Below are 14,142 nucleotides of genomic sequence, written 5' to 3'. Positions count from 1 at the left end.
GTTGATTGAGATGCCTTCACCGCTGCCCTGTGGAGATTGTTTGTGATGTCACTGACTGCCCTGTGGAGATTGTTTGTGATGTCACTGACTGCCCTGTGGAGATTGTTTGTGATGTCACTGACTGGGGTTTTCTTCACAGCTCTCACAATATTTCTGTCATCAACTGCTGTTGTTTTGCTTGGTCGACCTGTTCAATGTCTGTTGCTCAGTACGGCAGCAGTTTCTTTCTTTTTCAGGACATTCCAAATTGTTGTACAAGCTATCCACAAGCTATTTCCACTCTTTTCTAAACATTAAAATGGCTTTCTTTTCTCCCAAAGACAGCTATCTGGTCTTTGTGTTGGTTTATCTTACACAAATACAGTAGAAACCAGAGTAGACATTCAAAACTATTTATTGTTTAACCAATCAATCTAAAAGGGCACATCTGGGCAACAAGCAGCACCTGACAGTCACATGTTCCAATACTTTTGCTCACCAAATAATTGGGTGGTCTGATACAAGATGTGATATGTTTTAAGTTGTTTAACAAATCTAGATAATATACCAGGAAAAAAAAGCTGAAATTCAGAATACATTTTTTGACCTCAATCTCAAAAGCTTTCAGTGGATAGCAAAAACTAAGGAATTGACCTTGCTGTTCCAATACCTTTGAAGGGGACTGTATATGAACAATCGATAGCTAAGGTAAGAACGCCAACATGTCCAATGATAACTTGGTTACAGGGCAGGAACAAAAACCACCAACCAACCACCATGTTACTCCTTTAACTCTCAAATCTCCTAAGTGTGTCCTTAGTCTGTGTCCTGATAACCGCTCCCTTTGATTGGGCTGGGAGTTCAACATGGGCCCTTATTTTACCCTTAACTAAGGTACATCCATTAGAAATGAATTCCAAAAGCACACGCTGAACATGATTGATTCTCATTGCACAATTGAGAGGTGCAGATATCTCATACAGACAGGAGAGCAGAGGAGAGGAGAGCAGACAGAGAGCAGAGGAGAGGAGAGCAGACAGAGAGCAGAGGAGAGGAGAGCAGACAGAGAGCAGAGGAGAGGAGAGCAGACAGAGAGCAGAGGAGAGGAGAGCAGACAGAGCAGAGGAGAGGAGAGCAGACAGAGCAGAGGAGAGGAGAGCAGACAGAGAGCAGAGGAGAGGAGAGCAGACAGAGAGCAGAGGAGAGGAGAGCAGACAGAGAGCAGAGGAGAGGAGAGCAGACAGAGAGCAGAGGAGAGGAGAGCAGACAGAGCAGAGGAGAGGAGAGCAGACAGAGAGCAGAGGAGAGGAGAGCAGACAGAGCAGAGCAGAGGAGAGCAGACAGAGCAGAGGAGAGGAGAGCAGACAGAGGAGAGGAGAGGAGAGCAGACAGAGAGCAGAGGAGAGGAGAGCAGACAGAGAGCAGAGGAGAGGAGAGCAGACAGAGCAGAGGAGAGGAGAGCAGACAGAGAGCAGAGGAGAGGAGAGCAGACAGAGCAGAGGAGAGCAGACAGAGCAGAGGAGAGGAGAGCAGACAGAGCAGAGGAGAGGAGAGCAGACAGAGAGCAGAGGAGAGGAGAGCAGACAGAGAGCAGAGGAGAGGAGAGCAGACAGAGCAGAGGAGAGGAGAGCAGACAGAGCAGAGGAGAGGAGAGCAGACAGAGAGCAGAGGAGAGGAGAGCAGACAGAGAGCAGAGGGAAATCGGCTGATAAAGGCCTTACCTGAGCGGAAGACCTGCTGAAGGGGTTCACCTTCTGCATAATCCCTTTCATTCCCAATATCTGAGAACACACACACACACAGGAACGCACACACATGGGTACACAGGAATGCACACACTCAGGAACACACACACACACACACACACACACAGTTCAGCTAATGTCTGTAGAATGTGTGTATGTGTGTGTGCATGTCTTGTACCATCATACCCATCTACGGTGACAATGTACAAGAATTCATGTGTCACTTCAACCATGTTCAACCTTTCCAATAACAATACTAATATATTGCACAATGTGTCTGCTAATGAGTGAGTGAGTGAGTGAGTGTGTGAGTGCGTGTGTGAGTGAGTGAGTGAGTGAGTGAGTGTGTGAGAGTATGTGTGAGTGCGTGTGCGAGTGTGCGAGTGAGTGTGTGTGTGTGTGTGTGTGTGTGTGTGTGAGTGTGTGTGTGAGTCTGCTAAAACTCCAGATGTTGTTGTTGTTGATGAGGAGAGCAGAGCGGCGTCCATTTTAGAGGTTGGCTGTACGTTTGATTTCAGCCTTGAAGAGGCCTTCCTCACTGAGGCACTGAAGTATCAGCCTTAGAACAACTCGGTAAGTACACGTGTGTGTGAGTATTTACACGTGTAAACTGTTAGTTACCCAGTGTGTGTGAGTATTTACACGTGTAAACTGTTAGTTTTTATATTTGCCAGCCTTTGAAATGTCAAGATATTGTTCCATGTCAGCAAAAACAGAGAGCCACCAGGAGGGGGCACTGCTGCCTCTACACCAGGAGGGGGCGCTGCTACCTCTACACCAGGAGGGGGCGCTGCTACCTCTACACCAGGAGGGGGCGCTGCTGCCTCTACACCAGGAGGGGGCGCTGCTACCTCTACACCAGGAGGGGGCGCTGCTACCTCTACACCAGGAGGGGGCGCTGCTGCCTCTACACCAGGAGGGGGCGCTGCTGCCTCTACACCAGGAGGGGGCGCTGCTGCCTCTACACCAAGAGGGGGCACTGCTACCTCTACACCAGGAGGTGGCGCTGCTGCCTCTACACCAGGAGGGGGCGCTGCTGCCTCTACACCAGGAGGGGGCGCTGCTGCCTCTACACCAGGAGGGGGCACTGCTGCCTCTACACCAGGAGGGGGCACTGCTGCCTCTACACCAGGAGGGGGCACTGCTGCCTCTACACCAGGAGGGGGCACTGCTGCCTCTACACCAGGAGGGGGCGCTGCTACCTCTACACCAGGAGGTGGCACTGCTGCCTCTACACCAGGAGGTGGCACTGCTGCCTCTACACCAGGAGGGGGCGCTGCTGCCTCTACACCAGGAGGGGGCGCTGCTACACGGACCTGCAAGTGTCCACATCATTATTCTGTTCTGTACTTGTGTGTGCGTCTGTGTGTGTGCATGTGTGTGCGTGTGCGTGTGCGTTTCTGTGTGTCTGTGTGTAGTACCTGGGTGTTGTCAGGCTCCAGTTGTTTGTTCAGGCTGTGTGGAATTGGATTGTTCAGATCCTTTTGTACAATAAACAGTAAACATCAGTCAGACCAAAACTGCTGTTCTCCTTTCATATAAAGCACATCGAATGGCACTGTGTTTGAAAGGTGCTATATAAATATAGTTCAATATTATCATTATTATTAGAGACTGACAGGACCACCCACACCTCAGCGCTTGGTCTCTGGGGAACCGGTGGAGTTTGAGATGGCCTCACTCTCTGCATTGTCCCTCACCTGCAGAGAAATACAGTCCAATGGAAGAGGGCACATTCATTCACTTTCTCACTGAACACTAAAAGCACTCACTCAGTCACTCTCACTAGTCAGTGAGAGTGACTGAGCGCGGTCACGGAGAATGCTCGCTCACTCCTTTGCAGCTTTCCTCCAGTTTTGTCATTTTCACAGTGTTACGCAGTTATAGCAAAACAAGGGCAACTTCGCACTCGTTTAAAGGTACTGTCAAAAACAGTGGCGGCTATCGAAAACAGGATTGTACGGTGCATTCCTTACATTTCCAAGCACAGTAAGTTTATGTTCAGAGACGTTATTTTGTTGTTATTGCCTATATTCAAACTAACGATACAACAAGCTTCTAAAGTTTTCATTTCGCAATCACAGAAAACGATATTTAAAATGGAAAAAGATGGCTCTACCTTTTCGCGTCCGTGGTTTCCGGCTCCTTACTGTAGACTGTTTACAATGTCTTACTGGTTATTTGAAGCATTTTTATTTATCGCAAACATAATACACACTACACCGATTAAGGACTGGGTAACTAAAATAATTAAAGCACGATTACTGGTACCAGGAGAAACCGCACGTATCGGTATTTAACAACTGAAAAAACGCACCTCCCCTGTGGGCTGTAGAACTAGTTCGGTGAGGTGCGCACTGTGTGTGCTCGACTCTAGATAAACACTTTAACTGTTTCCCCTGGGAAGCGCTCGGGTTTCATTTTTTGTGCTCTTCTCGTGAAAAGAGGAATTTAGTTTGTAACCCGAAACTTCACGCTTCCCTCTCAGTCTCCACCTGCGTGATAACAAGTACCTTTCTTCCCTCTTTGCGCCTCGCTCGCCTTTACCTGCGAAAGGGGCGTGGTTACCTGCGGTTACCTACTTGGGAAATTCCAACCACCAATTTTCTAATTGCCGAGGGAATCAGTCAAGTATTAAATGTGGACAAATTTCGTTTATTGGTTTAGAATAACCGACATATCGAAATTCTCCAGCACCAGCACCTCCAGCGGCCTCCCAAATTATTACCACCCTTAATAAAGATTACCAACAATCTTTTTGGCAAATGTAAAACAATGGCATTATATCTACAAGTTTGTCTACATGCAAAACATTATTTTTCAAATGCATTGGCGTCAGCATTTTTGGTACCCCTGTTTGCATCACCCTGCCTTTACAATAATAAATAGTTATTTTATATTGGTTTTGAGAACGGTGACATTTTCCATACAGAATCTTTCTGGGCTGCGTTTCCCGAAGCCTTCGTCGTTCGTAAATTATACCTTAAGCTGTACCTTAAAGTTTCAGAGTGTTTCCCGAAACGTTCTTACCTTCTGTAAGTGATACTTGCGTAAGGTTGGTCTGGACCAGTAATTTCATATCAATCTGGGGCTCCTTTCACGATATTTAGATGTTTCACTTGCGAATCGCAAATAAATAATTTTATAATTAATTCTAAGATCTGCATCCTAAAGTGGTAGGCTATACTTTCATAATTTTTAAACCATTTTCTTTCTTTAAAGTACAAAGAAAGTGCATTTTAAATAGCCTCTACTCTCTAGGATAATGTTAAGAAAAGGTACTTTAGGAATATTTTGTCTAAACATATTTTTGGAAGGGTTGACAGCTCCGAGCAACCGTTTTCTTTTGGTTTTCAGGCACTGGAGTAAGCACCTTCCATCCAGATGCGTCCGTAAAAACTGAATTCAGTTATCTGAGTCCAAAACAGTAGTCAAGTGAAATTTCCGTTGGTAAAAGTCCATAGTAGTGCAATTGGTATTTACAAATTCAAACACTGGCTGAGAATGCACACATCTGTGTGTAGAAATAGGAAGGCTACCATGCACTAAAAATCGTATCACCAAAGTCGTAGCCTCTGTGATGCCAGTTACAGAGTGTGCTATTAGATGTTGCAGTTAATAAACTGGGAGCACACACAACAGTTACATCTGAAGCAACTGTGATTTGGGTCACCGCTTCGTCACAGGTGATGGTACTGTCAGGTTCTGTGTTTTTCTGTTATCTGTTTTATGTCTAAGTCCCCAGCATTTTTGCCTTTTTTTTTACCTCTGTGCTTTCCTTAGTCTGTTTCCTGCTCCATTCACCTTCATCAATTTTCAGCTGTGTCCCATTTTGTGTCTCGCCTCCCCACTCCTTATATGAACTTCCTTCCTGTCATTTCTATCATTTCTCTCACCTGTGTCTCATTGGCTGTCAATCAGTAGTGTATTTAAACCTGTTGTTCTTCAGTTTTTTGTTGCTCGTCTTTCTGTTATTCTGTTCCCTACCCTGGTCCCTGTGCGCTGTGCCTGTGCCCTGTCCCTGTCCCTGTGCCTGTGCCTGTGCCTGTCCCCTGTCCCCTGTCCTTGTCCCTGTCCCCTGTGCCTGTCCTCTGTGCCTGTCCCTGTGCCTGTCCCTGCCCCTGTCCCTGTCCCTGTGCCTGTCCCTGTCCTTGTCCCTGTGCCTGTGCCTGTGCCTGTGCCCTGTCCCTGTCCTTGTCCCTGTCCCCTGTGCCTGTCCTCTGTGCCCTGTGCCTGTCCCTGCCCCTGTCCCTGTCCCTGTGCCTGTCCCTGTCCTTGTCCCTGTGCCTGTCCCCTGTGCCCTGTGCCTGTCCCTGCCCCTGTCCCTGTGCCTGTGCCTGTCCCTGTCCCTGTCCCTGTCCCTGTCCCCTGTCCCTGTCCCTGTCCCTGTCCCCTGTGCCCTGTGCCTGTCCCTGTCCCCTGTCCCCTGTCCCTGTCCCTGTGCCTGTGCCTGTCCCTGTCCCCTGTCACTGTCCCTGTGCCTGTCCCCTGCCCCTGTCCCTGTCCCTGTCCCCTGCCCCTGCCCCTGCCCCTGTGCCTGTCCCTGTCCCTGTGCCCTGTGCCTGTGCCCTGTCCCCTGTCCCCTGTCCCTGTCCCCTGTGCCTGTCCCTGTCCCTGTCGCTGTCCCTGTCCCCTGTGCCTGTCCCCTGTGCCCTGTCCCTGCCCCTGTGCCTGTCCCTGTCCCCTGTGCCTGTGCCTGTCCCTGCCCCCTGTCCCTGTCCCTGTCCCCTGTCCCCTGTGCCCTGTGCCTGTCCCCTGTGCCCTGTCCCTGCCCCTGCCCCTGTGCCTGTCCCCTGTCCCTGTCCCTGTCCCCTGTGCCCTGTGCCTGTGCCTGTCCCTGTCCCCTGTCCCTGTCCCCTGTCCCCTGTGCCCTGTGCCTGTGCCTGTGCCTGTCCCTGTCCCTGTCCCTGTCCCCTGTCACTGTCCCCTGTCCCCTGTGCCTGTGCCTGTGCCTGTGCCCTGTCCCTGCCCCTGTGCCTGTCCCTGTCCCCTGTGCCTGTGCCTGTGCCTGTCCCCTGTGCCCTGTGCCTGTGCCTGTGCCCTGTCCCTGTCCCTGCCCCTGTGCCTGTCCCTGCCCCTGTGCCTGTCCCTGTCCCTGTCCCTGTCCCCTGTCCCCTGTCCCCTGTCCCCTGTCCCCTGTCCCTGTCCCTGCCCCCTGTCCCTGCCCCCTGTCCCTGTCCCCTGTGCCTGTCCCTGTCCCCTGTGCCCTGTGCCTGTCCCCTGTCCCTGTCCCTGTCCCCTGTGCCTGTCCCTGTCCCCTGTGCCCTGTGCCTGTCCCCTGTCCCTGTCCCTGTCCCCTGTGCCTGTCCCTGTCCCCTGTGCCTGTGCCTGTCCCTGTCCCCTGCCCCTGTCCCCTGTGCCTGTCCCTGTGCCTGTCCCCTGTCCCTGTCCCTGCCCCCTGTCCCTGCCCCCTGTCCCTGTCCCCTGTGCCTGTCCCTGTCCCCTGTGCCCTGTGCCTGTCCCCTGTCCCTGTCCCTGTCCCCTGTGCCTGTCCCTGTCCCCTGTGCCTGTGCCTGTCCCTGTCCCCTGCCCCTGTCCCCTGTGCCTGTCCCTGTGCCTGTCCCCTGTCCCTGTCCCTGCCCCCTGTCCCTGCCCCCTGTCCCTGTCCCCTGTGCCTGTCCCTGTCCCCTGTGCCCTGTGCCTGTCCCCTGTCCCTGTCCCTGTCCCCTGTGCCTGTCCCTGTCCCCTGTGCCTGTGCCTGTCCCTGTCCCCTGCCCCTGTCCCCTGTGCCTGTCCCTGTGCCTGTCCCCTGTGCCTGTCCCCTGTGCCTGTCCCCTGTCCCCTGTGCCTGTGCCCTGTGCCTGTCCCCTGTCCCCTGTGCCTGTCCCCTGTGCCTGTCCCCTGTCCCCTGTGCCCTGTCCCTGCCCCTGTGCCTGTGCCTGTCCCCTGTGCCTGTGCCTGTGCCTGTGCCTGTCCCCTGTGCCCTGTGCCTGTCCCCTGTCCCCTGTCCCTGTCCCCTGTCCCCTGTCCCCTGTGCCTGTCCCTGTGCCTGTCCCCTGTGCCTGTCCCCTGTGCCTGTCCCCTGTCCCCTGTGCCTGTGCCCTGTGCCTGTCCCCTGTCCCCTGTGCCTGTCCCCTGTGCCTGTCCCCTGTCCCCTGTGCCCTGTCCCTGCCCCTGTGCCTGTGCCTGTCCCCTGTGCCTGTGCCTGTGCCTGTGCCTGTCCCCTGTGCCCTGTGCCTGTCCCCTGTCCCCTGTCCCTGTCCCCTGTCCCCTGTGCCCTGTGCCCTGTCCCTGTCCCCTGTGCCTGTCCCTGTCCCCTGTGCCTGTGCCTGTCCCCTGTGCCTGGTTATTTTTTTAGTTTGATCTCTGCCTGGTTTTTGGACTTTGTTTTTGTACCTTTTGCTTGTCTGTCTTCTTGGTTTTTGAACTGTGCCTGTTTTTCTGATAACGCTCTGCATGCCATCCATGTACCTGTCTGTTTGGATTACGACCATTGCCTGTTTTTGGGCTACGTTTCGGATCTGCCCTTTGTCATTAAAGCCTTATTCACACTATCCCTGAGTCTGATTGGTTCCTCTGTCCCCCATACCTGACAGTTACTAATGGATTGCGTCTAGGATGACAGTGTTATGTTTAATTTGGTTATTACTAATAACAAAACAACTAACGTTGCTATAAAGTATAGGCTATGATATTAGGTATAACAAATAGATCTAATAGTTCAAATAAAACTAACAATTCAAATTACATTTTTATTGTAAAATGTGGCTAGATATTTTTTTTTAAATCTGACTACAAGATTAATTTTTAGTAAGGTTTACCTTACTAAAAACCATAATTTTGTGGTAAGTTTACAATTTCCTCGTTTAAAAATTGAGGTGTGCTTCTGGACAAGTTTCAATTGATAAAATGTATTTGTAGGCTAAATTATTTTACCAGTTAATTGAACTACCTCTGACTATAACCTGCTCAACCCAGTTCTGCTGCGTCATTCTGTCTTTACTATCACACTGCAGCACTGAATGGGTGGGTGTCTCACACTGCAGCACTGAATGGGTGGGTGTCTCACACTGCAGCACTGAATGGGTGGGTGTCTCACACTGCAGCACTGAATGGGTGGGTGTCTCACACTGCAGCACTGAATGGGTGGTGTCTCACACTGCAGCACTGAATGGGTGTCTCACACTGCAGCACTGAATGGGTGGGTGTCTCACACTGCAGCACTGAATGGGTGGGTGTCTCACACTGCAGCACTGAATGGGTGGGTGTCTCACACTGCAGCACTGAATGGGTGGGTGTCTCACACTGCAGCACTGAATGGGTGGGTGTCTCACACTGCAGCACTGAATGGGTGGTGTCTCACACTGCAGCACTGAATGGGTGGTGTCTCACACTGCAGCGCTGAATGGGTGGTGTCTCACACTGCAGCACTGAATGGGTGGGTGTCTCACACTGCAGCACTGAATGGGTGGTGTCTCACACTGCAGCACTGGTGGGTGTTTTGCCCCAGTTTTGTTTGTATTCAGACTGTAAGGTTTCTTTGCGGCAGTGTCTCTGAAAAAAGCAACATACTAATAAAATTGAATTGAAAATGTTAAGTGAGAGTTAACTCAATAAGTGTATATTTGTATAAGTGGATTCATTTCATTTTAATAATGGATTATTGACAACACATGTACATGTTTAATATCAGGTTCAATAGTGCATATACTCTATGAAGCTCTATCTGGTGGAAGTGTTCTGTAAGCACAGCTAAACATTCATCTCATACACAGGCCACAATAACTCTGTGGCCCAACCCTGACATACAGTCATCCTGACACACAGTCATACTGACATAGTCATCCTGAGTCATCCTGACACACAGTCATGCCGACACACAGTCATCCTGACAGTCATCCTGACACACAATCATCCTGACAGTCATCCTGACATACTGTCATCCTGACAGTCATCCTGACACACAATCATGCTGACAGTCATCCTGACACACAATCATGCTGACAGTCATCCTGACACACAATCATGCTGACAGTCATCCTGACACACAATCATCCTGACAGTCATCCTGACACACAATCATGCTGACAGTCATTCTGACACACAATCATCCTGACAGTCATCCTGACACACAGTCATCCTGACAGTCATCCTGACACACAGTCATCCTGACAGTCATCCTGACACACAGTCATCCTGACAGTCATCCTGACACACAGTCATCCTGACAGTCATCCTGACAGTCATCCTGACACACAGTCATCCTGACACACAGTCATCCTGACAGTCATCCTGACACACAGCCATCTTGACACACAGTCATCCTGACAGTCATCCTGACACACAGTCATCTTGACACACAGTCATCCTGACAGTCATCCTGACACACAGTCATCCTGACAGTCATCCTGACACACAGTCATCCTGACACACAGTCATCCTGACAGTCATCCTGACACACAGTCATCCTGACAGTCATCCTGACAGTCATCCTGACACACAGTCATCCTGACACACAGTCATCCTGACAGTCATCCTGACACACAGTCATCTTGACACACAGTCATCCTGACAGTCATCCTGACACACAGTCATCTTGACACACAGTCATCCTGACAGTCATCCTGACACACAGTCATCCTGACAGTCATCCTGACAGTCATCCTGACACACAGTCATCCTGACACACAGTCATCCTGACAGTCATCCTGACACACAGTCATCTTGACACACAGTCATCCTGACACACAGTCATCCTGACACACAGTCATCCTGACAGTCATCCTGACACACAGTCATCTTGACACACAGTCATCCTGACAGTCATCCTGACACACAGTCATCCTGACACACAGTCATCTTGACACATACATGGCCTCTGCACTTCACCCCATATGACAGAAAATATTTCCAAAATCAGTGCAGAACTGCAGCATTATGACTGTGTCCCTTTATGGCAGTAAATGTGCCACAGATGGCATTAGAGCAGATACAGCTGGACTAAGAGAATCTCTTCCTGTCTCTGCAGCCTGTGCGGTTTTATTAGAGGTAATTGTATTACATTTGGCAGACGCTCTTATCCAGAGCGACGCACAGTTGATTAGACTAAGCAGGAGACAATCCTCCCCTGGAGCAATGCAGGGTTAAGGGCCTTGCTCAAGGGCCCAACAGCTGTGCGGATCTTATAGTGGCTACACCGAGATTAGAACCACCGACCTTGTGTGTCCCAGTCATTTACCTTAACCACTACGCTACAGGCCGCCCCTATATAGATCTCATTATATATTATTACTGCAGTATTATATGTGTTTCGCAGTGTCTTGTTACAAAAATAAATAGCCAGCAATCTTTATTTTATATTTTCCAAACATAGAGAACAGCCCAGAGAATAGTAGGAAAGTGAGTGCAGAAGAGGATTCTGGGAAAGTGAGTTCAGAAGAGGATTCTGGGAAAGTGAGTTCAGAAGAGGACTGTGGGAAAGTGAGTTCAGATGTGGTAGGCTGTGTCCTGCAGCTCCTCCCGGATGCCGTTGAGCTCCACCAGCGCCTCGTGGAGCCGCTCAGCCACGCCGCGGATCTTGGCGGCGAGCTCAGTCTTGCAGCCCTTCCTCAGCTCGCCGGGGTCCTGGTCCATGTAGAAGCTGTCCATGCCCTGGAACAGGCCGGCGAGCATGGCGCTGATCCGGCTGCTGATCTGCAGGGCGCGGTCGCTGGTGGCGCTGGCCTCGCTGGCCTCCTGCACGGCCCGGCTGAGGCCCGGCCCCCGGCCCGGCCCGGCAGAGTCCAGCCTCAGCAGGCAGGCCAGCAGCCGCTCCAGGCCCTGCTGTACGTAGCGCACGCACTTGTGCATGTCGGCCAGCGAGGCCTGGAACTCCTCCACGATCTTCTCCACCTTCTTGCGGTCGTGGGAGTTGTTGACGGAGTCGGATATGGTGGCGGAGGCGGAGGTGAGCCCCCCCGCGGTTGCCACGCCGATGCCCACGGCGGTGAGGATGAGTGACGCGCCGAAGGTGAAGGGTGTCAGAACCAGCCCGGCGATGGCAGTGACTCCGCCCACAGCAGTGGTAGTGCCGCCCGTGATGGAGGCGATCTTGGCCTTGCGGTGGAACTCACTCAGGCTCTCCGCGATGCCCAGCAGGGCAACGATGTGCTGCCACAGACCCTCAGCCTGCTCCATGAACACCTTGTTGAAGACATGGATCCCCTTCTGCACCTTCTCAGACAACACCTTCAGCTCCCTGAGAGAGAGGGATAGAGAGAGACAGAGAGGGGGTGAGAGAGGGACAGAGGGGGATAGAGAGAGAGAGAGGGTGAGAGAGGGAGGGAGGGGATGAGAGAGAGGGAGAGAGGGGGAGGGAGAGAGAGACAGGGAGAAATGCTCCATCATATAGCATGCTTTCTCTTCTCTCCTGCTTTGGGAGTGTATACTCACTCTTCCTCCACCGCTCCTGTCTCATCTTCCTCATCTGATGGCAACTCATCCCACTCTGAAGAAAAACTAGTGTTACAGCCTGTGGGAGCAATATCTGTATGTGTGTGTGTGTGTGTGTGTGTGTGTGTGCGTGTGTCATGGTGTGTGTGCATGTGTGTGTGTGTGTGTCGGTGTGTGTGTGTAACTGTAACTGTGTTTGTGTGTGAGTGTGTGTGTGTGTGTGTGTCGGTGTGTGTGTATCACGGTGTGTGTGTGTGTGTGTTATGGTGTGTGTGCGTCATGGTGTGTGTGTGTGTGTGTGTGTGTGTGTGTGTGGGTGTGTGTGTGTGTGTGTGTGTGTGTGTCATGGTGTGTGTGTGTGTGTGTGTGTGTGTCACATTGTAATTACTCACGTTCCACTGTGTTCCACCACTCCATCAGACTGTCAGTGTCCTGCAGGAGAAACAACTGTAAGTCTCTCTCCATCAGTCTCAGTCTATCTCTCCCCCTCTCTCTCCATCAGTCTCAGTCTATCTCTCCCCCTCTCTCTCCATCAGTCTCAGTCCCCCTCTCTCCCTCCCTCCCTCACTCTCATGTGCCTTTTATCCCTCATTAGTCAAATAGCATTATAGCACATAATGATGGCATTAAGGATCTGTCTAATTTTTTAAATGTATGTTGTTACCTTCTCTGTATAATTTGTTTATTTTATTCAGAGGCGTACTACACAGGATTTCATTCCTTGCTTCCCTCCTGTTTGTACACAGAAAGTGTATCTGCCCCTTACTCTGTGTGATGTCTGTTTGTACACAGAAAGTGTATCTGCCCCTTACTCTCTGTGTGATGTCTGTTTCTCAGTATGCCAGCAGGTTCTTTCTGTTTCAGGGCATTCCAAGTTGTTGTACAAGCTATTATTCCAAACGGGTTTTCTAAGCTTCAAAATGGCTGCTTTTCTCCCAAAGACAGCTCTCCCTGGTCTTCATCCATCCATCCATCCATTATCTGAACCCGCTTATCCTGATCAGGGTCGCAGGGGGGCTGGAGCCTATCCCAGCATACTTTGGGCGAAAGGCAGGAATACACCCTGGACAGGTCGCCAGTCTATCTCAGGGCACACACACCATTCACTCACACACTCATACCTACGGGCAATTTAGACTCTCCAATCATCCTAACGTGCATGTCTTTGGACTGTGGGAGGAAACCGGAGTACCCGGAGGAAACCCACGCAGACACGGGGAGAACATGCAAACTCCGCACAGAGAGGCCCCGGCCGACGGGGATTCGAACCCAGGACCTCCTTGCTGTGAGGCGGCAGTGCTACCCACTGCACCATCCGTGCCGCCCCCCTGGTCTTCATGTTGGTTTATATTTTCTACCACAAATGCAGTCTTCCCAGGCAAATCCCACAGCTAAAACCAAGAGTAGACATTCAAAACTATTTATTATTTAACCAATCAATCAAACAGGGCACATCTGGGCAACAAGAGACACCTGTCAGTCACACGTTCCAATACTTACGCTAAAATCCTTAAAAAATTGGGTGGTCTGATACAAAAGGTGATATGTTTTAAGTTGTTTCAAAAATCTAGATAAACATAAACAACCAGGGAAAGCTGGAACTCTGATCTGTCATCTCATGTGTATGTTTTGTCTGTAGCAAAAATGACCTTGCTGTTCCAATAGTCCAACTGAGGGGACACTGTGTTTGAGTAACTCTGTGTGTGAGTAACTGTGTGTGAGTAACTGAGTGTGTGAGTAACTAAGTGTGAGTAACTCAGTGTGTGAGTAACTCAGTGTGAGTAACTCAGTGTGTGAGTAACTCAGTGTGAGAGTAACTCAGTGTGAGTAACTCAGTGTGTGAGTGACTGAGTGTGAGTAACTGAGTGTGAGTGTGTGTGTATGCATGCAGGAGGCTCTATGCAGGAGGCTTGTGTGTGTTTGTGTGTGTGTGTGTGTGTGTGTGTGTAACACACCTGGGGCCCTCCAAGAATGAATCTGTGAACCCTATGATCTAATGTCTGTGCCATTCATACTGTTATAATTTAGTGTTTAAGGTTTATAATAT

At 50.7% G+C, this 14,142-nt stretch overlaps 1 protein-coding gene across 2 annotated transcripts in view; it reads right to left on the bottom strand.

Annotated features, from left to right (window-relative positions):
• Positions 1–10,489: 10,489 nt before the first annotated feature.
• Positions 10,490–14,142, bottom strand: part of LOC133120299 (serine/arginine repetitive matrix protein 2-like) — a 29,298-nt gene continuing 25,645 nt past the window's right edge. For both annotated transcript variants that reach the window (XM_061230292.1, XM_061230291.1), the window contains 3 exons: positions 12,488–12,527; positions 12,096–12,150; positions 10,490–11,901 (listed from right to left, as the gene is read on the bottom strand). In XM_061230292.1, coding sequence (XP_061086276.1) covers positions 11,151–11,901; positions 12,096–12,150; positions 12,488–12,527 — 846 coding nt within the window. In that variant the 3' untranslated portion in view covers positions 10,490–11,150. The remainder of the gene's footprint in view (positions 11,902–12,095; positions 12,151–12,487; positions 12,528–14,142) is intronic.

The sequence above is a fragment of the Conger conger genome, unplaced genomic scaffold (genome assembly GCF_963514075.1).
Source record: "Conger conger unplaced genomic scaffold, fConCon1.1 SCAFFOLD_88, whole genome shotgun sequence".
In the NCBI taxonomy this organism is placed as follows: Eukaryota; Metazoa; Chordata; class Actinopteri; order Anguilliformes; family Congridae; genus Conger; species Conger conger.
Note: the sequence above shows the minus strand (reverse complement) of the source record. Positions and strands in the feature narration are given on the sequence as shown.